Source organism: Canis lupus, chromosome 1 (genome assembly GCF_048164855.1).
Source record: "Canis lupus baileyi chromosome 1, mCanLup2.hap1, whole genome shotgun sequence".
Taxonomy (NCBI): domain Eukaryota; kingdom Metazoa; phylum Chordata; class Mammalia; order Carnivora; family Canidae; genus Canis; species Canis lupus.
The window spans coordinates 43,536,322-43,562,192 of NC_132838.1; the positions used below are offsets into that span (position 1 = coordinate 43,536,322).

A 25,871-nucleotide genomic window follows, 5' to 3' on the forward strand; every position below is an offset into this window, starting at 1 on the left:
TCCATGCAGGGAGCCCAAAATGGGACTGGATTCCGGGTCTCCAGGGCCATGCCCTGGGCTGAAGGTGGTGCTAAACCACTGAGCCACCCGGGCTGCCCCTTTTTAAAAGCTTCTGTATAGTTACAACACAAGAATATGTTTCTCAAGGACACGTGAGTTATCCTTTTGAAACCAACACGCTGAGTTAACAAATGCTTGATTTTACCCTAAGAAAACTGGTTGACCTGACTGATTGATGAGCTTGGTTGGGCAAGTTGAATGAGCATGATAAGCTAAGACTAGAGCAACCTGGGAAGAATCCTTGCGGTTGCATAGAAGGGATCAAAAATGAGTAACTCCTGTGACAACACACCCCATGTGTAAGCAAATCGTGCTTACACTGCCACTTAATGAACAGGTGACCCATGACAAGACACAATTTCTGAATGTCCATGGTCAAAAAGAAGGACACCTCCCTTTTTTTCTCTATCTAATCAGCATATTCGATTCAACCTGCATAGCCATGACATCCTCACTCCTTATCCTTAAATGCACCCAACCCCAACCCTTTGGAGAGACATATCTGAAATAGTCTCTTATCTCCTTTCTTTGTAAGAAATCCTAACCCTTTGCAAAAGACCAGTGTTATGGTATTCGGTTTTCCATTGCAAGAGGGCAAATGAACTCTTTCCAGTTTGGTAACACGTTTGAAATATAATCCTGAAGGAAGATAGTGCTCCCATCTCCCTTGTTTCTTTTAGAGGATAGGAGCCTAATTTCAATGGGCATCTTGCTCCAAGTTGTAAAACTACTTGAGGTCGTAAAGATATAAGAAAATACTATTCTTTTCCATAAAACCAATTAGCAAATTCAGCACAGAGTGAACACTCCATAAATATTAAATGTTTTATCATTAAATATTGTTATAAGTTTATTGTGTAGCTTATCTCCAACCACTCCAATGCTTAATCAATATCTGATTTTTTAAATGTTTTTTTATGCCAGGATAGATATTACACATAATTTATAATTAAAGAAAATAAATCATGAATTTTAAATAATTTTCAAGCTAAACAGTAATTCAGTAAACCTGTAAAGCACTGGAATTCGGTATTCATTTTCAGCATTGGAGCAAAACAAATCAGAAAGCTTAAAAATGAACATTCTCCTCACTTTGCCCTAAGAAATCATTTGCTCCATTTTGAAGAAATAGTGTCTATATTCAGTTGCCTATTTTATCTGAAGTGGCTTTATCTGCTTAATTTATCTGCATAACACATTGCCAGGACCCATATGTTCAATTATTAAAACATTTGCATATGAATGCAAGGGTAAACTGGTCCCCATAGTTGGGTTTTTTTTAAAATGTTTTTCTTTGTAATTCAAGAGCTCTGTTTGATGAATAAATTCTCTGATCTTAAAAGTACGTGCTTTACCTTGTGCCGAGTAAATGCTGCTTGATGGTCTGTTATGCTTATCTCCGAAGTAGATTGTAATTCACTAAGAAACAGCTTAATCCAGACAGAAAGGGAAAGCAACAGTTCATCAAACTGCTGGTGTTCAGCGACCACAGACTGAAGAAAAGCAATCCTATGGAGAGAAAGGTGTTAAAGTTAAAATGTCTCACAAATGAACAAAGAAAGTTGGGGATCCCTGGGTGGCGCAGCGGTTTGGCGCCTGCCTTTGGCCCAGGGCGTGATCCTGGAGACCCGGGACCAAATCCCACGTCGGGCTCCCGGTGCATGGAGCCTGCTTCTCCCTCTGCCTGTGTCTCTGCCTCTCTCTCTCTCTCTCTCTCTCTCTGTGTGACTATCATAAATAAATAAAAAAAATTAAAAAAAGAAAGTTAATGAGACATTTTTACAATAAGCCTAATCGAGTGCAAAAGTGACATTGTCGTACATGGACAAACCAAAATTTTTTATGTTTTCCACTTATCAAATGCTTTCGACTTCTCAAGCTCTCAGTTTTCCACATCTCACTAACATCACCACCGTCCCTGAGGTGGGCCTACAAGCCATTCTTCATGCCTCCAGTTCTTTTTTTTTTTATTTAAGATTTATTTATTTATTCATGAGAGACACACACACACACACACAGAGAGGCAGAGACACAGGCAGAGGGAGAAGCAGGCTCCATGAGGGGAGCCCGATGTAGGACTTGATCCCAGATCCTGGGATCATGCTCTGAGCCGAAGGCAGACGCCCAACCACTAAGACACTCAGGTGTCCCCATGCCTCCAGTTCTTGACCACCACGTCTAATCTGTGCATACCATGCACCCCAACACACACAACACAGTGTGTCAGCACCCCCACTACAGATATTTATTCTATGCTCTCCTCTCCATTTCCACAAGCCTCCGGGGTCTAAATTGCTTCTTCTCTTGCCTGGCCTCCTCAATGACATCCTTCCTACTACCACTGTCTCTACAATTCACTCTCTAGGTAAGAGCCAGGAATAATTTTAATGTAATCAGAACATTGTGAAGCTTAAACATGGAGGTAAATTTCCTTATTCCACAAAAGCAGGCAAACTCCACAAGTCCTTACTGCAATCTGTGAGGGACCCCACATAATCAACTTGTCTTATCTCATCTGATACAGTGCTACTCCACACTACCATCGCCTCTGTTGAGAAATACCATGGGAAGCAAAATTTTAATTACCATTTTTCTCCTGTACACAAATAGCTTTGGCAAAAATAATACAAACATGAGCAACCTTACCCTCTTCAATATTTGTCAATCACTTTGATCATCTGCCCAAATGGTAAGACAAAAATTTTAGACTGAGGTTCATCAGAAATGCTAATTTTTGAACACTTTGAGGTTTTTCTTCTTTGTTTTATATTTTAATTCCAGTATAGTTAACATACAGTGTTATGTTAGTTTCAGGTGTACAAAATAGTGATTCAACAACTCTCACATTATCCAGTGCTCATCACAAGAAGTATACTCTCAATCCTTTTCACTTATTTCACCCCTCTCCTCCCACCTTCCCTCTAGTCACCATCAGTGTGTTCTCAAGAGTCTGTTTTTTGGTTTGTCTCTTTTTTTCTTTGCTCATTTATTTTGCTTCTTAAATTTCATATATGAGTGAAATACTGAAATCATATGATATTTGTCTTTCTCTTATATTCTCTAGATTCATTCATGTTGTTGCAAATGGCAAGGTTTCATTCTTTTTATGGCTGAGTAATATTCCATTGTATATATGTAATCCATTTCTTCTTCATCTGTTCATCTATTGATGGACATTGGGCTGCCTCCATAATTTGGCTACCATAAATAATGCTGCAATAAACATAGGGGTGCATAGATCTTTTCAAATTAGTGTTTTTGTATTCTTTGTGTAATTACTCAATTGTGCAATTACTAGATCATACAATTCCATTTAAATTTTTCTTTTTGAGGAACCTGCATACTGTTTTCCACAGTGGCTGCACCAGTTTGCATCCTCACTGACAGTACACAAGGGTTCCTTTTTCTCCACATCCTGGCCAACACTTGTTTCTTGTGTTTTTGATTTTAGCCATTCTGACAGGTGTGAGAGGATATCTCATTGTGGTTTTGATTTGCATTTCCCTGATGATGCATGAGGTTGAGCATCTTTTTATGTATCTATTGACCATCCATATGTATTCTTTGGAGAAATGTCTGTTCATATCATCTGCTCATTTTTAAGTTGGATTATTTGTTTTTTGGGTGCTGGGTTGTATAAGTTCTTTACATATTTTGAATACTGACCCTTTTTTTAATTGAATACTATCCCTTTATTGGATATGTCATTTACAAATATCTTCTCCCATTCAGTAGGTTGTCTTTTAGTTTTGTTGGTTGTTTTCTTTGTCATAGCACTTTTATTTTTTAAATGACAAAGTACTTTCTTTCCCTTCTATACTTATCTGAATACCTTGGCTACGTAAAAGCAAATAAAAACTCTGCTTTCTTAAATTTATATGCTCACCACTTAAAAAATGAATGATATAAATATTTTTTAAATCCAACCTTTTGCTAATTATCTGTGGCAAATCTCTCCATCTTTCATCCAACTGTTCCAAATGTAGTTTCATCATTTTCACATCATCTTTGGAGGCCACAGAGAATAGTGATTCCTTCAATTGCAAAAGGTTGCTGTAGACTGAGGCCTGGGATACAACTTCATTTTGCAGTGCCTAAGAAAAGCAGAATACATTATAGATCTCAAGCTGGGATGATTGACTAGGAAGGATCATGTGACACAAGTAGTTGCTGTCCAAAGGCTTTGCATTCTTGCAAAACAGAGGTCACTGGGACTTAAAAAGAGTTTTTATTACTTGATTTAGAATGGATCTGCTTCACCTTTAATGAAACATTTAAAATACTACTGAAACCTGAATTAGTTTTCAAGAATCTGAGTTCTATTAATTTAGGCAACTTTAGAAGCTGTAGAATTTCTTTCAAGATGAAGAAACTGTGTGGGTAAAGAGAACCAAGAAAAGCTATTGCTAAAGAGAAATAATGCATATCTAATAATAATAGAGATGCAACTCTGGGTACCAGAAATGTGGTGTCCTTCTTCATTTAAAGACTATATTAGGCAAAACTGGGGAACTTAAGGGCTCTTCATTTGTTTTCATGCAACAGAATGACTTATTTTTAATCAGGCAATGAACCTGTAAGGTGCTGTGAGTGGCACATAAAAACATAAAAGTTGTGATTCCTATCTAATAAGAGATAAAAGAAGCACATACAGATACCTAACAACATAACATGATATTAAATGGGATGGTAGTGTAGCATGGCGCATAGCAGATGCTTGTCAGGATGCTTTTTCCCCCTTCTTAATGAGGCTGTCTGTGTGATACAAACAAACCTGCTAAAGGTAGTTACATAGCCTGTGGATAGCAGGAAAGACCACAAGGCAGAACCAGGATCTAAGCCAAGCAGAAAAAAACACACAAAGCCAGAAGATGGGGGATGTACAAAGAATGTACAGTGAGTGGGAGGCAGCTTGGCGGACACTGTGCCTGGATATGGGAGTCGCAGAGGCCTTCAGCCTCCTCTTGGTCCCCTAACCTGTATAGCACTTACTTTCTGTGTAGAGATGTATAGGAATAGTTTTATATGGCCAGATATCTTTGTGTCATTTTTAAGAAAAGGAGCTGGGACTTCCCCTCTTAGAACACTTCACAGTGTATTTATAAAAAGATAAGATCTTTTTTTCCTCAGTGTGGAATGAGGATTGCTCTTTATCCTCAGGACAGGAAACAGCCACTGGGGGTTTCTGAGGAGCAACTTTTCGGGAGATTAATGCAGAATGTCAGTGTACAATTAACTAGAAAGTCAGGAGAGAGAACCAAGAGTGTGAAAAACCCTTAAAGTCAAAGAAGGAGGAAATCTGAACTTGAACTTGCCTGTATTGACTGAAGTTCACTCTCCACTTTGACTCTGTCTGAAGAAATGTCCATTTCTGGGGAACTGGTTATTGCTTCACACCGCTCTAACCAGGTTAAAAAGGTTGATAATTCTTTCTCCAACCTAGAGAAAGCAGAGATGAGAGACAAACTTATTCAAAATAATCATGGCAGAAAACGAAACCTTTCCAAAGTTGGAGGTCCAACACAAACCATTATGAATAACACAATGTTGATTATCTTATTTCTAGATGTGAAGGTAAAAATACCATTCTCTTCACATTCATATATATATTTGGACCCATGTTTACATCTGTGTAATATGAAGGATACACATACATCTTCTCCACTTTCAGGGGTCTTCAGCTTCTAAAAAGACCAACAAGATCTTCCCATATTAGACACATAAGTTGTGTTTTATACCTGGGACGATTATTTCCCAACAGCTGGTCCAGAATTTCCTACTTAAGAGTGGTGGCTGAAATCCATGCTGCCAACTCAGGAAGGAAGGCTGCTCACCTCTGCCAGTGGGCCAGCAGTTTCTCTAGTGCAGTCTGCTTCTCCTTGGCCTGACTCTGCATCTCCTGGTACCTCTGCTGCAGGGCAGCTGCCTCCTGAACACAGGAACCTCTGTTAGCGACCTTCTGGGCGCTGGCTGAGGTGGTGGCCACTGTACTGCTCAGTGCCTCCAGAGCCTGGCAGAGGTCCTGACAAGAGGCAAAAGGAATACAAAGAAAGCAAAGCATCAAGAAATGAGGCCTATGTTGTTCTTTGAGATCCATTTTCACTAAAAATTTTCCCTCAGTCCATGGTTTTCAGCAAGACATAGTTAAAGTGACTTCTGAATGCTGAAGTCAAAAATGAAAATGGAAAGGCTCTTCCCCAAATAAGAATTTATTGCTGTAATCTGAATAATTTCAACTTTCCCTTAATGATTCAATTTGTGAAATTATTCATTTTATGCCAAATGTATATTTTAAAAAACTCTATTTAATTTATAAGAGCTATATGTAACATCCCATAATCTCTATAAAAATTATAAAGGGAGTGTTATGGCTGACATAGCTATTAGGAATCATTGATAATAATAGTAATAATGGTGCCTCAGAATGTGGCAGGTACTATGTTATGTGCATGTCATATATTAACTCATTTAATTTTCATAAGAATCTTAAGAGTTATGTTCTTTTATTATCCTCATTTTAGAGATCAGATAATCAAGACAGAAAAATAATCTGCTTTAAGAAATATAAATACTAGAAAAAATAGAATATTATACTCTCTGGTACTCAATTATTAGCTTAGTTAACTATTAAAATAATTCCATGAAATTCCATTTTCCTACTTTTCATCATGTTTTGGGTATTTAAAAAAAATTATCTAAGTAGCACAAAAAATGCATTCCTTTTTTAAATAAGGATTTTATTTATTTACTTGAGACAGACAGAAAGAGAGAGAGAAAGAGAGAGAGCGCAAGGGGGAGGGGCAAACGAAGGGGGAAGAGCAGACTCCCTGCCCAGCTGGAAGCCCTGCCTGGGCTCCACCACAGGACCCTGAGATCATGACCTGAGCTGAAGGCAGCCTCTTAGCCAAATGAGCCACCCAGGTGCCCACATTCTTATTATACGTTTTCAAATGATATAAACTCCACTCTCCTTTCCAAATGTGCATTTGTTACATGGTTTTTATCACTGCAGCCCCGTCCCCTGGCAAACATGCACATACATAGGGGTAACAAGTTTGTTTTTTTTTAATTAGCACAATGGTAACGCATGCCTTTTAGTTTTCTTTGTGCCTGATTCTCTCCCTTTGCTCCTTCCCTAAATTACACCAAAGGCATCTGTTCATTGCTCTGTGAACAACCCACACTAATCACCAGTTCAGGCACCAGACCAAAAAAGCCAGTCATTGGTTAAAGGTTAATGAGGACATACTATTTGCATATCGACTGTTGTGGGTTGAAATATAAAATCTGCTCTGCATATGTATGTTTTATGCACATCTGACTTTTTGTAATGCTCCCAAGAAGTAACAATTTACTAAAGCTATTATCAGAAAAAGTTACATGTCCTAAGTATGAGAAAGAAATATTATAAATGAATACTCCTTTAATATGCATTTTTAATAAAAACTTATCTGCACACTTGTATTTCTTGTGTTATATGAAGTGAATATGTTTGATCTATATCATTCCTCAAGTAACATAAAAAAACCCTTTCAATTTTAACCATCATGAAAATATTTATTATGTTTCCTAGCAGGAATTATCATATTCCTCTTACCATATGTTCCTGGAGAACTTTGTATGTTTCTGTGGCTGACGAACATATTTTAACTGGATCAGCAAGTTTATCTTCAAATTCAGACACAGATTTCTGGATCTAAAATATTATGAAATATAAAGATAATGGAAAAATGTGCATCAAGGCGGAAAAAAGTTATTAAGGAAGCAACATGCTTATCTTTCTGGATAACTTTCAATTAAATGATAATAAATACATACTTAAAAAAATCTAAAATCAGTGTGTCCCATTATTTGAAAGGGATTGATAAGCATTAATGCCTATCTGAACATAATGTATAATAACTTTTTCTTATCCCCTCAAAAAAGGTACCACATGAATAATGAAAAACTTAGTCATCATTGACAACTTGGTAAATGATTAGTCCACTATTTATTGCATTTCATTATAAATGCAATAGAAGTGATAATTTCGGAATGCATGGACCCATTCTTACCTTTCTAAGATTCTCTTCAAACTTTTGCTGCTGAGATAAATGTCCCAGGATTGTTCCTTCCAAGCACTGTGCATGCTCTCGGAGTTCTTCCCAATACCTTCTTATTTGTGTCAACTTGGCTTTGATTCGAGCAGATTCTCCAGTGGTGACAAACTGAGCAAAAGATTGAGCTGATTCTTCTAGCTCTGTAATACTGCTGAGCTTGCTTTGTATTTCCTGAATTAAGACCTAATATTTAAAATAAGAAAAATGACAATGTAGGCTAAGCAAGCTTGTATTCCTGAAATGATACATTATCTGCAGAGAGAAACTCAGGAGAGGTCTTCTTAGCTGACATTTCAACATACTTGGACCATTAGAGAGCAGCTATGAACAAACACCATATGTTTCCTCACCTTATTTGGAGAGGAGAGATATGCAATGTCTGAAAAATACAAAATGATGGTGTTCGTGCTCACTGCACTTTATTTTTATTTTGAAAATAAAGAGAAAGAGCTAACTTTTTGCAGAGAAGTAGGGAGATGTCCTTGTATTTCATATTTTTCATTTTTGCATTTCATGTTTTACCAAACAAGAAGTATGTCTAGAGGTAAAGAAAATTCTCTGCTTATCCTAAGAGTCATAACTTTTGCCAGCTGATCTGGGAAGCAGTGTGTTCCAGTAACTCGTAGAAATGCTAATATTGACATTCATATAATTTTCCTCCAATATAGTTGAGTATTTCATATTTACCAAACTAAAAGCTTTTCTGATTCCACTCTTACCTAAAACCAGTTTTTTTTCAAGTTTATTATCTTTATGCCAGTGGTTTCCAAATTTTGACATTAGGATTACCTGGCCCCCATCCTCAGGAACTCAGGATCAGCAGGGGAGGCCAAGACTTTGCACTTCTATCAAATACCTAGGCGATGCTGCTCCTGCTATGCAGGCTGTACTCTGAACCACTGTCTTACTCATTAGCTGTAGGCTCCACAATGAAAGGCCTACATACTATCATTTCCATTTGGAGCAGGATGACACTTCATATATTAGTAACACATGAAAAGTACTGAAAGCCACTAAGGATGTGTGTGGGGGGAAGAAGGCACGTCTGTCACAAACACAGAGGCTTATTTATACATAAGAGAATGAAAATGATTTCTCTGAGAAAAAAAGCCAAACCTTCCAATCAAATACAGCCAAAAATTCAGACAAGTCTCAGTTTCAAATAATTTAAATGGAGAATTCTGTTACCCTAGGGAAAAAAATGTGTGACTTATGTCTACATGAGACAACATAGTCAGAAATAACTTCTTTCTAGATGAGACAATTCGAAATAACTTGCATCAGATTTGTGCCAGGTGCTCATCACTTACTGATTTTTATTTTTCCTATGAATCACTACAGTGGTATATCTAATAGATATTTGTTATTTGAACATGAATACAACCTTTCTTTGTTTTGCTCTTTTTCAAGATGATGTTTTTTAGAAAAATTACTCATAAATTCAACAAAAATATATTTGGTATCTCCTATGTGCCAAAATTGTTCTAGGTGCTTGTAACACCTCAGTGAAGCAATCTTAAATAAAACAAAATTTCTTAGTTTTTACAGTAATACACATTATCAACAAATTCATAAGTGCAAACTATGTAATCATATTATTGGATTCCAATCCGGAAAGGGAAGATGGAAGATGAACCCAGGGTATGTTCTTATCATTTGGAAATTATCAGTTAAGAATAAAAAATCAGTCAATTTGGAATAGCATGGCCTTATAGATAAAAACCTTTATGACAATGCAAATGCTTCAGTAATTTTAATCCTAAGCTTGTTTAAAGTGAAACATTATGACAGGTGTTACCTTATTTCTAATATTTCCTATAATATGGTCTCTGTATGGAAAGAGAACATGAACCTACTAGCCTAAATTTCACAGTACTAGTGTATTCCACACCATCTTTGCTTATTTCTAGCAAATACTTCATTCTTATTATTCATATTCATTTAATACATCTTTAGATAGCTTTCAAATGCCATATTGGAATGTTAAGATGTATTTCTAGTCTAAATGGTATTGAAATATACAATTAAATGTTTATATATTTAAAAATAAAATGTGTAATCATTTTGTTTCCCAAAGAGTAAAGAGGCAACGACAATTGATCATTGATATACTGCAGAAGCCCTGGAATTGAATTAAGGTTTAAATAATAATAAATTGAATTATAGCAAGAATAAGCACATTAAAAAGTGTATGCCAAAAATTTTTGAAAGCATATTTTTGATAAAAGTATTTAAATGTACTATTCTTTGTTTACTTAGAATTAGTGAAATGATCAAATAACTACTTTCAAATACAGTTTTAGAGATTGAACATATTTTATGTATATTCCTTAGCAGGTTGACATCTATTTTCCCTAGTATACCACACAAAACATAAGCAGACTCCGTATACCAGACTCTATGTATCCTTGATTGCAAAAGATGTGTGATAAACCAGGATAATCTACGCAGCAATGTAATCGTAGCTAAGGGACATGGTACCCCTCCACTGTGCACATGGTAATGACTTGTTCTGATCCATAATGTGAAATACATTGGTATTTATTTTACTATTTTTAATTGAATGAAATGGCAGAGGGTTTTCCCATTTTTTTAAAAAATGAGATTAGATAGAAAAAGTGGCTGCATTTTGCAAGTGTGTTGTGTAAAAATTGTATAAAAGAAAGAATTCATTACTTTCAGTCCATTTTTTCTTAAATGATTTGAATGAAGTGAACAATGACTATCTATGCACAAGGTCATTTTAGAGCTGGGAGAACTAAAGTATCGGAGTATTTCAGTCTGTGCCCAAAGGTCATCATAAATGAAAGCATTAGACAGTGGAGTCTGATGGCTTCACCTAAAGAAAGTAATCGCTCCTCCCTGTGGTTTGTGAGGGTAAATGCCACTAGTATTGAGCTAGCTATTTGGAATAATACTTAAAATGTACAATTGTAAGTGATAAATACATTTCGTGTTGCATAGGTGAATCAACAAAGCACTCCAATGGGGTTAATTCAAAATCAAGGAAAAGAATAATGTAACCATAAAAACATTTTAATGATATTGCACACAATACTGACTTTGAATGCATAAGTCAGAAAATATTAATACATAATTCCAACTATAAAGTGTTGCCCAGTATGAATCAAGACCTCTCAGCTCAGCATTTTGTGTGAATTGAATTTTAATAGAGTCACATAGCAATGAAAGATTTGTCATGGGCCAACTAGCATTTGATGAAATAATGTAAGAAAGGAGTTCTTAAAAGCTAGATATGGATTATAAATGTAACGTGTGAGCAGGTCACCTTAATCTGGTGGATTTGCATGTCCATGGCAGATGACGAAGTTTCCAAGGCATTGAGTTCTTTTTCTTTCTCAGTTATCCAGATGGACAGGGTCTCAAAATTATTGCCAAAATGATCCCACTTGTTTTTCACCATTTCCATGGTTTTAATACTAAAATTAACCAAATTAAGTAAATAAAATGCAGTATTTTAATAGAAAACAATAATACATTTTCCTTTAAATCACCACATGTAAAGATAGCGAAGCATTTGTGACCATGTGAAAGTGAAACTATTGGAACAGGAAAGAAATGCACATTTGAACTGAGTAATAGTCCACAAGTCTTCCTATCTATCTCCTCTGAGAATGAGCATTTAACGAGGTAGTATCTACACTATGTCATGAATGGAACTGTGCTTCGAACAACATATTACTAGGTCCAAAGGGGTTTGAATCCAGGTATAATCTAGGTAAACTCTTCATATGACCAGTAGTTGCCAGGACTTTTAATAAGCTGCCCACATAAATTCCAGTGTACAGAGTCTTTTAGCAGTCCTGCTCTTGTGGACAAGGTCTTTTGCTCTTAAGAGCAGAGATACTGCAGGGATACTCTATATTCAAAGATCTTTATAAAATGTACCTTTGTGAATCAAGAGAGAGCTTGTAACCTGAATCCCATGCTGCCTTACAGGAACTGCTTCTATCATTAGAGCTAAGCCTGCAATTTATAACCTATAACGATTTCAGCTAAATTTAGATGTTTGTACAGTCTTGATTCCAAAAGACTCATACATTCTTGTACATGAGCACCCTAACTGCTTTTAGAAAATTTGGGCTTTACTTGTTACAAATCTAGTGATCAAAATTTCAGCTATAGATGTCCAGTTTGTAACAGCTATGCATATATAACCATGTGTTTATGGTTTTCAGTTAGAAAAAGACTAAGAAACTAACAGTATATCATTGAACTGATAAGTCTTAGGGTTAAAAAAAAAATGAAAGAATTTCCCGGTTTACCAAAAGGCACTTGAAGACATCAAGAAGAATGCAGTGGCATTGTTAATTTAATAATCGTTGAATGTTAAATTAAATAATATTGCAGTCTCTAATGTATACCCTGGATGTGCCTAATGCTCTCATCAGTACAGTTAATGCAAGCTAAGTTATATTGCAAGTTTTCAAATGAAATAGATTCAAATGGGTATTTCTAATAAAAGTAGCTTCTTTTCTAATAAACTCTCAGTTTCATCATTTCCATAACTTGATGGATAATATTTAATATAAAGTTCTCAAAGTTTTAAGTCATAATTTCCTTTAAATTATTTAACAAATTTTAAAGTTTAGGCAAACATACAATGTTAATTTCCAGGTGTCACTGGTTTTAAAAACAAATTTTACATTTTAAAATCCACTTTAGAAATTATATCCTCTTAAGAATAATATGTGTTGGTGATTTGCCAGTAAAGAACTTTTAATAAAAATGTGCAGTCATATTATGTTGAGGAACATTGGCCATATCTTCATATATTTATCCCCTCCAATTTTTTTTGTTTATTTTGTACATAATAGCATACCATAGGCCAAACTATTTTTTCTTTCTTTTTAAATAAACAAATATTAAATGTTGAAAAGTAAAATAAAATTTTGAAGTTAATTTTTGGAAACAGTATATCAATTAGCGACAATTTGAATATTGAGGCACTATAAATAAGCTCTGTGAGCTTCTTGGAGATAGAGACACTTAGTCTATGTCACACATATTTAGGCCCAGCATCTATACAATCAAAATATCTCTTCTTCCCTCTAACTGGTGACAGCAGTACAATACAATAAAAAAAATATTTTAAATATTGGTTCTCTTTTGATATTGCATGAAGGCCACAGAATTTAATAGATATGGCTTTCTCATGAACAAAGTCAGTTTACAATACAAAACCACATCCCTTATATTTTTCTGCTCTGTTATATAGACGATGGTTTCTGTCTTGGTGACACTTTCTTTTGAACTGTGAGTTGCTTCCTCAAAACATGCTGAAATACACAGACACTTTGAGATTTTAAAGGAATGTTTTGAATACAATATACAGGAAAGACTGTATGAAACTTTATCTCAGAGAAGAAAGTTTAGGACTTGTCAAGCACATACTCTTCTTCAAGTGTGTCTTCTAATTTTTTGACTTGCTCTTTGATTGACTTGGCCTGCTGCTGAAGCAGCTGCTTATTTTTGGGCCCAAGTGGTATCTCAGAAGCTTCCTTCACAAGATTTTCAGCCTGGACTGCAATACCTTCTGTTCGTTTAGAAAACTCCTAGAAAAAGATATCATAATTGTTAGGAAGGCATCTTCTATTAAATTCTGCTCTCAGCTAAACTGCATATACTTGCAGAGTCTCTACTAGAAAAGATGAATGGCTAGATAGATTCATTCACATATGAATATTAGTATATAATATTTGTAGCAACAAGACAGACTTCTATACATCATGACCAAAATAAACACTTCACTAACTTATTTTCATTTTATATACACAGCCAGATATCTACATTCACAGTTATCCATCAATTCTCACAAAAATCTTTTTCCATTGTTTCCTGGTTTGTGTTTATTGCTTAGAATTCTGAGCTGCATTATAATAACTAACTTTTCCACAAATATCTTAGTTCATTATATAGGCCTCATTCAGGCAATGATCAACAGTGATTGATTGTTTTTCAATCATAGAGGTAAGAGATTTCTAGGACAATAAATATAAATATTTTTTATTTGAAGAATATTTTAGTCAATACAGTGTATCACTGATACCTATAAAGAAACATTTTGTTAATCATTCCCCTAAAAGAGAGCTGACCTGATCTTAATGCTATTAAATCTTATTCACTATGTACCTATACTATATGATGAAAAGAAGATAAGTTCTCAACCAGTCGAACCTGGACTAGCACTCCAGATTTGCTAATTACTAGTTGTTTGACTTTGGTGAATTATTTTTCAGGCTTTCATATAAAATGCAGATAATAACGCTTTTCTTGTAAGGTTGCTGTTAGCATCTGATTACCAATTTCATTTTTAAGTACCTGGCATCTAGCAGGTACCTATTATTGCTTTTTTAATGTACCTTACACAAAATTAAGGACAAAATGGTTTACAAAATTCATACATTGATTTTCATTAATAATGAACTACTTCAATTCAAAGATGAATTTAATATGGGTGAGGCACTGGTAAATTTTGTCAGGTAAATGTATCAGAAACCAAATTTATAAAGCTAAACCCAGAGATAATCTTGTATGAAAAAAATTAGCTTAGTGTCTTATTTCTTCTCATGGAAGAGAAACTCACAGGAGATTTAAATTTTGATAAGAAACTCCTCTCCAAAATAGGTAATGAATTCTGACGTAAATATTTTCAAAGGTAAGACTTCTGAGAGCCATCTCTTCTCACAGAGTATCCCCCAGATTTATTACATAATAGTATGTAGTAAGATAGTTACTACATAATACTACTGTATATTCACATTTGAAAGAAAGTCCTCATGGAAATATCAACATTACTTCATGGTGGATTCATCTGTGAAGACTGTGAATCACAGTATAGTCTCTCAGAACCCCATGAACAGAATCAAAAGTGCAAAATAGTATTTTTCCCCCACCATTTCCCAGAGCCCAAGAAAATCATGGAGAAAGTGGAGTTATGTCTGAAAATGCTTATATACATTCAATCTAAGAGCCTTCTATAGGAACTATGTATGGGGAAAGCATATTGCAGAGGAATGCAAAGGACAGAATGATGTTGATAAAAACAAACTGAACCAAAATAGAATAATGGTATAAGGCTTTATCTCTAAGTCCTAAACAGAAGTCATAAGGCCACAGTAGGTGCAGCAGGGAAGGATGGACTCTGGCATCAGAGAGGTCTAGAGTTGAAACCAGGCTATGTCCCTTACTGGCTGTGTGAACCTGAGTCACATAACTCTCTGAATTTTCATTTCCTCATATTGCCTTGTTGTAAAGAATAAACATGATATTGCCATGGGCTCCCTACCACATGCTGGCAGACAGAAAGCACTCAAGTCCTTTAGCACAACCACACAAGGGCTACAACTAGAATGAAGGCTGTATTAACAATGTCGACTGAGCAAAGGAATAGAGAACAATTATTATAGATTACATGTGCATGTGCAACAGCATACATAAACAGTAAAGTAGCTTAGTTTTTCAATGAAAAATCTAGTAGCTAAAGGTATGTGTTCTGGACCTCTGAGGTTTGAATCCCAACCTCACCAATTAGTAATCCTGAGATCTTGGATAAAATCATTAACAACTCTGTACCTTATATTTCCTCATTCATCACAATAGTATTCATAATGACACCTATTTCTTAGGATTGTTCTGGAGATTAAAGAAGATGATAAATATCAAGGGATTAGGGCAGCCCCAGTGGTGCAGTGGTTTAGCGCCACCTGCAGACCAGGGAGTGATCCTGGAGACCCTGGATCGAGTCCCACGTCAGGCTCTCAGCATGGAGCCTGCTTCTCCCTCTGCCTGTGTCTGTCTCTCTCTCTCTCTGTCTCTATGAATAAATAAATAAAATCTTTTTCAAAAAATCAAGTGATTAGACCAGCATATATATTTTTTCAATAAATGTTAGTTTACATTACTAAATCAATCCCAAACCATGCAAGATTATTGGCTAGGAAAAATTTTAATAGTAAGACTAGAAAAGGTTACATTTGCTTCATCCACAGCTGACAAATCAATTCAAAGGGATTAGAGCCACAAGGTATCAGAAACCCTGGATGGAACATGGGTATAACATGATAATTAACCCAATAAATCTGTTTGTATTTATAAAAAACACCTGATATATTTTTAATATATAAAATGATTACAATTATAATTAAAAATGATGTTCTATTTAAATGGCTGATGAAAATCACACAGAAGTGAAGAATTCTGTGGCTTTATAAGACTTCAAATTCCTTAGTGAATTAGGAATAGGAGAGATAATACAAAATTGTTAGTATGAGAGACAGAGAAGCCTTTTACTGGAAAGAAAAAAGCAGCACAGGAGTTAATTTGCTAAAGGCCATTAACAGGTAGACAGGAGTCTTCTTTCATATTCATTGGTTAACACATTTCTATACAAACTCAAACATTCTATAAACCCCAAGTATGTGCAAAAGAAACCAAAAGAACTTACACAACTCTCTAAATGCTTCAGACAATGTATTGGTCTTCTCTGACTGTTTAAAGTGTTTGGGGTTATAGGCTTGGGCTCATGAAGCACATCTACTAAATATATTCTCTGTTGGATATCCCACTGGATCCTCAACCCCAATTTGTCCCAAACTGAATCCGTCATGCTGTCAGTTGAGTGGCTTTCTCAACTGACAGCCACTCCTTCAGGCTCTTATCTTACTCTCGTTGCATCTGTCAAGCTCAGAACCTTGGGTATCATCTTATTTTCCATTATTCTTTATCTCTTGTTTTCTGTTCTCACTGCCATCCCCATTATCCTAATTCATATCCAGATTAATACACATATGCAATACCTTTCTAATTGGATCCTATGACATCAGTCTTTCACCTTTTCAATTTTCTACACTGCTTAAAAATGCATCTTCCTAGGAGCATCTGGATGGCTCAATTGGTTGAACGGTGACTCTTGACTTCAGCTCAGGTTATGATCTCAGGGTTGTGGGATGGAGCCCTGAGTCAGGCTCCACATTCAGCAGGGAGTCTGCTAGAGGACTCTCTTTTCTTCTGCCCTTCTCACTGCTCAGACATGCACTCTCTCTCTCAAATAAATAAATTTTTTAAAAAAATGCATCTCCCTAGAGTAAAGCTCTGATTATGTTACTCTTTCTCTTAAAAATCTTTAGGAGTTCCATGTTGCTTACCAAATACTGCTTCAGACCTTCCAGTGTCTTGTGGTATGGCCCAACTTTCCTTTACAACTGTATTTCCATTTTTCTGCTTTAAAACAGAATTTCCATACACTATCATACTTCATGACATTTCCCATTATAGAAATGCTCATTTTTTTTTGTCCCACACTCTGCTTTTCTGTGTATTATCTGCCCTTCAAGGTTTAGTTAAAAATATTATTGCCTTCAGAAAGATTTTTTTAAATGTATACATCTATGAAGGAACCATTTCCCACTTTAATGAAAACTTTCTCTTAGTTCTTGATGTTTAAATCTTATTTATGTTTTCATTCCCCAGAGCAACTTGACCAGTCTGTTGAAGAGTGGGTGATCAATAAATAAGAAGTGCTGATTAAATGAATAATTATAATAATTAATAGTAATAAGGGATATAAACACAGTGTTTCTTCTGAATAATGAATACCAAGGGATTGTATGGTCGTACTGATATACCTTTGTCTGTTCCAATTCTGAAGATAAACTTTCCAAACTGCTATAACTCAGGAAGCGCTCATGGCTGGAACCTGTTTGAAAAAGGTATCTGACCACTGTCTCTTTGTTCGTTTCAAATCGTTCCCACTTTCTTAATGTGACCTAAATTTGAAAAAAAATAAACATATCATGTTATGATTTATCAAAGTATGTCACAAAATATTGTTCACATTTCCATTTGTTTGGTAGGCTGTCAACTTCCAGTTAACTTTGTTCAAATTTCACATATTATGCTGAACAAAGAGGATCCTAATGTCTCCCGTAAGAATTTCACTCTGCATTTCAATTCACCTACAAAATGAGGATCGGTAGACTGCACTCTGAGTTTTCTTTCAGTTGTAAAGTCCTATGAATCTAAGGATATTACTTAAGATGTAGATAAGGGATAAAGGGGGGAAAAGGCCTCTCCATCTGCTTCAAAAACAGAAAAAATAAAAGGGAGAAAGAGAAGGAAGGGAGTGTGTAGTGAGCAGGTGGCAAGAATTCAAAACCCTTTTAAAGTGTCAAGATCACAATAAGGCATAAACATGTGGCTGCTGGACTGCCCAAAAAAGTGAAATGACCCAGTGCTAATTCCTAGATTCAGACAAGTGTGGATTAAAATTCTGGCTTTATCACGAATCACTGCTCTGTGACTTTGGGTAAAGACCTCAAACCTTTTATTTTTAAGCTTCTGGTAAAGCACACTGGTAAAATGTGCTAATTGTAGTATCTATCTCATAGAGTTGAAGTGAGGACTTAAAGAGTTAATTTGTGTCAATACTTAAACACAATGTTGGAGCATCAGAGGTGGAAACAAACTTTTGCTCCCCCTTGGAGATGTAAACTGTGACCCGGAAGTCAATAGGCCCTAGACTTTTGGTCTCCTACCTGGATGCGGCGTTCCTGTTTCTCCCTGCTGTGCTCCATGTTGTCCAGGGTGCTCTCCAGCTTCCGCAGCTCCTCCCGGACTTGGCCCGGCAGCCCACCTTCTCCCTGCTGAGCCTGCTCTATCTGCTGCTGCACATCTCTCTTCTTTGCAGAAATCCTCTTTGTCTTTTGCTGGACGACAGATGGGTATAAATGTTACTCTCTGAGCAGCTAAGCAGGACAGAAACACCTACAGTCTAATAGAGGTACAACTTTACTGTGGTGTGGGCTCAAACTGTCTTTTAAAAGTTAATATCGACAGGGGCACCTGGGTGACCCAGTTGGTTAAGCATCTGCCTTTGGCTCAGGTCATGATCTCAGGATCCCCAGATAGCTCATGGCATCCAGTTCCCTGCTCAGTGAGGGCTTTGCTTCTCCTTCTGCCCCTGCCCCACTTGTTCTCTCTCTCACTTTTTCTCTCTCAAAGACACAAAATCTTTTTTGAAAAAAGCTAATGTGAACAGTTAAAATGGCAATGGGGACTCTATGTTGGTCAAAATGGGCATTATTTATGAATAGTTTATGTTTTTAATGATAAACAACATAGTTAATTTGATCTTGATGTTTTAACTGTGTGCAAATTTAGACATTTAGCATTTTGTGGAATATTCCAGAAGGAATTTGAAAAAACTACTCCTTTGGCATAATTCTCCTTAAAGAATTACTTCTGCCTAAAAACATGAAATCCCAACTCTATTTTTTCTTATCATTTATGTTGTTAAAATGCTGATATTAAGAGATTTAATTCCTGGGTCTATTCAGAATGATAAATCTGCCTAGGTATTTGGGGAAAGTTATGTTTAAAAATAAACTTTTGGGGGCGCCTGGGTGGCTCAGTTGGTTGAGTGGCTGCCTTCAGCTCAGGTCATGATCCAGGGGTCCTGAGATGGAGCCCCACATCTGACTCCCTGCTCAGCTGGAAGCCCACTTCTCCCACCTCTGCATGCAGTTCCCTCTGCTTGTGCTCTCTCTCTCTCTGTGACAAATAAATAAATAAAATCTCAAATAAAATAAAATAAACTCTTTATTGAAGTATAATGTATAAACAATGGTGTACAAATCTCAAGTATAAACCTTATGAATTTTCACAAAGTAAACACAGGCATATAACAAAGCAACTGGTCCAAGAAATGTGAGGAGTTTTAAAATATTAATGTAAATATCTATAATTACATATTTCTCTGACTTAAATCAAAACCCAAACCAACTTTTATAATGGTTGAGAACAATGTAATACCAAGCATTAATTTTTTTTGTACTCACAGTCTTTTTATAATTAAATAAATCTGTAAAGCCTAGAGGCCGCTGTTTTACATATACTTTTAATGCTACTTCCATGTTTATATATCATTATGTATAAAATTAGCTAGTATTTTGCTACACATTAAGTTACCTAGAATTTTGTCATTAAAATATCTGATTTGAATCATACTTCTACTTATATTGAGTTGGCAAGTAAGCTGGTTAGAAGTGTTTATTATCAATATATGTACCAGAATTTCTTTACTTTCAGTTCTAATCTTTCATAACAGCATAGCATACCAAAAAGGTCTGGTACTTCATGTAAATTTTAATCTTCCAAACTGATATGTATTCAAAATTGTAAATTGAAGAGCATGATTTTAATATAATGACAAGGAATAATGATTTCAAATACAGAGCATTTATCTCTATGCTTTCCTTCTCTGTTCGAAAAGGACAATTGAGCAAGTTTTACGGTTTTCATAGCTAAATCAACTTTTTCTCCAAAATATTCCTCGAATTTTTTGATATCATCAAATCACTCAGGCTAAGAATTTATCTTACAGGCTCTTCTGAAGGTGACTAATATTTAACAAAGAACAGAAGTACCCAGATATTTAACCATTCACCTGGACTCCTTCCTGCACCCTACTTCTCATTGTCCTTACCCTGTGGACATACAGTTCTCTTCAACTCTATGGGTCTGTCAGTGACTAATGAACTCTGCATAAGTGCTCTGGGTAAAGAGCATCTTACCTGGTGATGAAGAAGTAACTGCTGTGCTTCAAACAGATTTTCAGTGTCCAGGATCTTCTCAGCTTGTTCCTGGATTTCTTTAGAGCCAGAAATTAACTCCTCAAGGGAGCTTTTAACTATTTCTTTGTACTGGACACAGTCCCCAAAGTTGCTTAACATCTTTTCAACCTAGGTTTTCATGAAAAAATGATAACTCATATGATGTTCATGTAATCTTAAATATTTTAAGAGTATGTGTAAAGTCCATCTCAATAACTTGAAATATATACACAGATGTCTTTATTTTCATATATTTTTTAGGTTTGTTATTATTAAACTGTATAGCCATTTATATGAATCTCAAGCCTCATTTGATATGGCACTTTGTGCCCACTCGATCTGACAATCAAGGCATGATAATCAAAGTAGGTATATTGTATATTTTGTTTCCTGATCCCCTTTTTTTTTTTTTTTTTAAAGTTTTTTTTTTATTATTATTATTTTTTTATTTATGATAGGCACACAGTGAGAGAGAGAGAGGCAGAGACACAGGCAGAGGGAGAAGCAGGCTCCATGCACCGGAAGCCCGACGTGGGATTCGATCCCGGGTCTCCAGGATCGCGCCCTAGGCCAAAGGCAGGCGCCAAACCGCTGCGCCACCCAGGGATCCCTGTTTCCTGATCCCCTTTAATTACAATGCCATGAATAAAATCTAATTATAAATTATTAAAATGCATTATAATAAAGTTTAGTCCACCCTATTTAAAGTAAGTAAGGAAAAAAATTGTGGAGGGGAAAAAATGGAAAGAATAAAGAGTATTTGTTGAAAATGCACTTCCAATATTTTTACATAAAACATAACATAATTTCTAATTTTGTGGTTCTTTACTGAATTCTTTTTCCTGAATTTTCAGCTTTCTTTTCTGTCTCATTTCTGCTTCCTCTAGTTCAATGTCATTAGCATCTTTTGTTTCAAAGTCTATCACTTCCCATCTTCACTAAGATGTCGTTTTCACACTTTGGTGTTCCACAGAAGCCTTCCAGTTTATCCTTCTCTTTTCCCACCTTTTGACCCTCTTCTGCTCTGAGTTTGTCCCAGGTAACTTGAGTGTGCTATTCTCCAAACAAACAGCAATAAGACCCTATGAAAACCACAAACTCCAGATCTCAGTAAATCACAGTTTTCGTAGAAAGAAGTGACTCATCAGTACATACTGTCAGTCTATCCACAGTCTCTTTTTCTTACAGTGAACAATTGCAAACACTTTGTGTTCAACATTGATTTAAATACAAAATGGATTATAATCAAAGGATGGGCTGAATGTGTCAAATCCATCTTTTAATATAAATCCAGTATCCTTACCTTGTTACAACTTATCTCTTGTGTTTTTAGTATTGTGAATATGTTGTATAACAAAAAGAATGTTTTCCATTCCTTTTTACTTGGTTTTGCTAATGAATAATTAGCATACAAGGGTATGTATACAAACGATGCAGAAGTTTAAGGTAGATGGGGTGCAAAGAGTCAATATCTGACATAATTGTTAGAGGCAGATTTTTGCTACAAGTCCACAGGCAATGTCATGAGAGTAGTTGGAAGATAAAGTAAAAAATGACCTTGGTAAAGTGTTAGGAAGACTAATAATTTCTAATTTTAAAGGCTGCCAAATTGTTTTATGTGTGCGTGTGAAAGTGGAACAAAATATACACTCATCTCTCAATATGACTAAAATGATTTGTTAAGTCTTGGATCAAAGATCACCTGTACGTATATTTATTTTTAAAACTGTAATCCTTACTTACGCCCTTACCTTCTTAATCAAAGAGAGAGTAGAAAAGAATGATGTCAGAATTTTACTTAAAATATGATAGGAGCTATATTATCTGAACTATTGCTATGAAATTTGTATATCAAAGGATTGAAATAACTCATGTTCCAAAATTTGATTAATCCTATCACTATTTTCAATTTGTCAAACATTTTTAAGAAAGTTGATATACAATACCAAAATTCACACATAAAACTAAAATCGCATGCGGTTCAGAGTATTTTTGGCTTATGTAAATTCACTGCTTGAGTCTTAAGTGGATCTATGTGCATTTAAAATATAAAAGGTTAATTGTCCAAACTGTTAGATTAGGGACATCTACAGAGAATTCCAAATCTTCAGAATTAGGGAACTTTAAGTCATCTAGATGATCATTTCCCCATGCAAGTTCATAAATGACTTCAAGAAATAATGGTAGCTATCTATTCAACTTTCCATCCTTATGTCATCTTCCCATGCACAAATTCATTAGACATGCATGACAGCCTGGTTGGTAAAAATATTCTCACCGAGGGTAGAAGGGGTCCTACTAGAAATGAAGTAAATAAGTTTGTATATTTTAATCCAACTTAAATGTATATCAAGAAGTTTAAAATGAGTAGGTCTTGCATAAAATAGAAATTATGGTCTGCTAACATTGAATATTTTATTATTTCCAACTATCAGTTATTGAGTATTTATTCTCAGGCACTATACTAAATGTTTTACATTTGCATTTTGGGAGTAAATTTTTCTAGCTCTGTTTTATAAGTAAGAAAACCAAGGCCCAGGGATGTTAAATGACAAGCTCAAGATTACATAGGAAGTGGGCTATCAGAGTTAAATTCTAACCTCTTGGTTCATTTGACTCCCAGGCTTGTGTTCTCAACCTCCATAATATACCTTCAACTGACCATGAAACAATGCTTTTAGTAAGAGCAAAGAGTGTGGATCTGATAAGGTTTGTACTTTAAATAGAAGTTGTCACTCTGAACTAACATATCCAATAATGGCACAGACTGTAATTCAAACATCTTCTCCACCAATCTTCATATAAATAAGTATCTTAACCATTGTGTTCAACTATACTTTCTTTACATAATTACTTCTTAAACCACAACCAAAAGAAAAAGAACCCTCCAGATTCCTCATCAAAACTATCTATTTAGAATACAAGTAAATGGTATACCTCTGACAACAAAGCTACAAGAGCTTTGAAAGAACCAGATAATTTTGCCAGCTCATCTCCTTGCTTTTGGGCTTCATTCTCAGAAGAAACTTCAATTAAAACTTTAAGCCTGGATTTCAGCCAGTTGAGAGTCTCGCCCTTTGTGGTAACATCATTTCTGATCTCCTGGAATGAAGAGAATACATTATGAATCAAGAAAGGACTCAGACTAAGAAAGTTCATACGGTGGAGGTATGAAAGCCAGACATTCATTCACCAGCAGAGTGCCTGCTTCTTTTATTTTTTATTCACATCTTTAATAAAAGCCCATAAGTGCTAGAAAAAAATATTTCCCCAGTGCCAATATCTTATATGTAAAATCAATACTTTCTATATCAAAAAGATGACTAGATGGTTAGTTCATACCTAGATGGTTAGATATTTATAGATATTCTCTTGATCACAAATAAAGATGCTTCTAAAAGTACTGTAGAAGAAAATAGGATACCAAAATTGGGAACTATAACATTATTTTCTGTTAGCTGGAAGGAACATGGTATTTTTAGAAAAAAAAAAAAAAGGTTGAAAGTCCTTTTTTTTAGTGAGCTGATTTCTTTTTGTTTGAAGAGTTTAATTGTTGAATATTATTATGGATTCCCTAAAAACTGATTTTAACTTTATTAACTTATATTTTATGCCTCATTTTTGTTAGCTTTTGGAAGTCAATACCCCACATAGTAAGATGTGCAAACAGGAACACAGCCCTAATTCAGGGAGGGATGGCATACTGGCCAGGACAATGCCAGAAAGATTCTGGTGCCTTAGCCCTTGTAAGCCCTGGGAACCATGGGAATGCTGAGTGGGGCAGCCTCTTCCTCCTACACATATTCTGGGTAGCATGAGGAAACCACCTGTGTCACTACAGAGGATCTTATAGGGTAAGTTCACACCCACAGAAAATGACCGGTTCCAGAACCAAGTGATCTCTTCATTTTAAGATGTGAATGGTTTTTTGTACTATTACAGCATCCAATAGCAAATATAAGTATCTTTCTACAGGGTAAAGCATGATATTACTGAGCATCTCTAGTATTTAATGGGATTATAAATTTAAGAGAAAAACATGGAACTCAGGATAGGAATAGAAAGGAAATATATTCTCACTAACAACAACTATGTGACTTTCAAGAATTCAAAATGCTGAAAGATAAGGGTTTTCGCAAGGGCATGTGTCTACAAAACACAGTAGAGCCACACTAAGAAGGAGAGGCTCTCTGTGTGTCATTCACAGAATGTGAACTGGGTTCAGGCTTGAGGTATTGTCACGTGGCTGAGTTTATCAGGCTGGACCCATGCTTACAGAGCTGACTGATCCAGACTGAATATGATGTAGAAATGATACTTTAGAGACCTTGTCCAATTCTGTGATCTGGCTTTTAAATGGCTGAAAATTAAAAACCTATAGTGTTGGGATCCCTGGGTGGCTCAGTGGTTTAGCGCCGCCTTCAGCCCAGGGCATGATCCTGGAGTCCCGGGGTCGGGTCCCACGTCGGGCTCCCTGAATGGAGCCTGCTTCTCCCTCTGCCTGTGTCTCTGCCTCTCTCTCTCTCGTCTCTTATGAATAAATATATAAAATCTTAAAAAAAAAAAATATAGCGTTCTTGTTTTCCAGGACAATTCTTAAGTCTCTGCTGTGCTGTACGCCTATGCATGCAATTTTCCTCTCAGGATTTTCCATTAGCTAAAGATGTATTAGAGGTACCACTGAGCATGACTAAGTCTCAAAGCTAACAATGATTCAAGAGGGAAAATCCCCTCTTCTCCACAGTAACATGAGGAGACACTCTTGACAGTTTTAAGGAACTTAATTTTTTACAGAAGAAAAAGAATACATCAGTCAAATTAGATTGTCTACCATTAATTTTTTTATTAATGAAAATTTTCTGGTAACAAAATATGGCCCAGAACTAACCTCTACAGCATGTTTAACCTTTCCATGGTTGGCAGTATCGATGGGCTCATTCTTAAACCCTTTCAACTCTGTCTCCTTTGCAGATATCCAAGATGAGAACTGAGAAATTCTGAAATAACATAGATATTTTCTTATTAAAGGGAGAAAATATCCCAGCAGTTAAAATACATTTTCTATTTTGAATTTATTCAT

The 25,871-nt window shown here is 35.7% G+C and overlaps 1 protein-coding gene across 18 annotated transcripts in view; it reads right to left on the reverse strand.

The window, feature by feature from the left end:
* Window positions 1-25,871, reverse strand: part of SYNE1 (spectrin repeat containing nuclear envelope protein 1) — a 449,600-nt gene that overhangs the window by 258,157 nt on the left and 165,572 nt on the right. For all 18 annotated transcript variants that reach the window (XM_072828127.1, XM_072828137.1, XM_072828100.1 and 15 more), the window contains 13 exons: window positions 25,680-25,788; window positions 23,729-23,893; window positions 20,753-20,920; window positions 18,716-18,886; window positions 17,807-17,947; window positions 13,575-13,735; window positions 11,449-11,599; window positions 8,115-8,342; window positions 7,658-7,756; window positions 5,895-6,082; window positions 5,376-5,499; window positions 3,988-4,154; window positions 1,416-1,569 (listed from right to left, as the gene is read on the reverse strand). In XM_072828127.1, coding sequence (XP_072684228.1) covers window positions 1,416-1,569; window positions 3,988-4,154; window positions 5,376-5,499; window positions 5,895-6,082; window positions 7,658-7,756; window positions 8,115-8,342; window positions 11,449-11,599; window positions 13,575-13,735; window positions 17,807-17,947; window positions 18,716-18,886; window positions 20,753-20,920; window positions 23,729-23,893; window positions 25,680-25,788 — 2,026 coding nt within the window. The remainder of the gene's footprint in view (window positions 1-1,415; window positions 1,570-3,987; window positions 4,155-5,375; window positions 5,500-5,894; window positions 6,083-7,657; window positions 7,757-8,114; window positions 8,343-11,448; window positions 11,600-13,574; window positions 13,736-17,806; window positions 17,948-18,715; window positions 18,887-20,752; window positions 20,921-23,728; window positions 23,894-25,679; window positions 25,789-25,871) is intronic.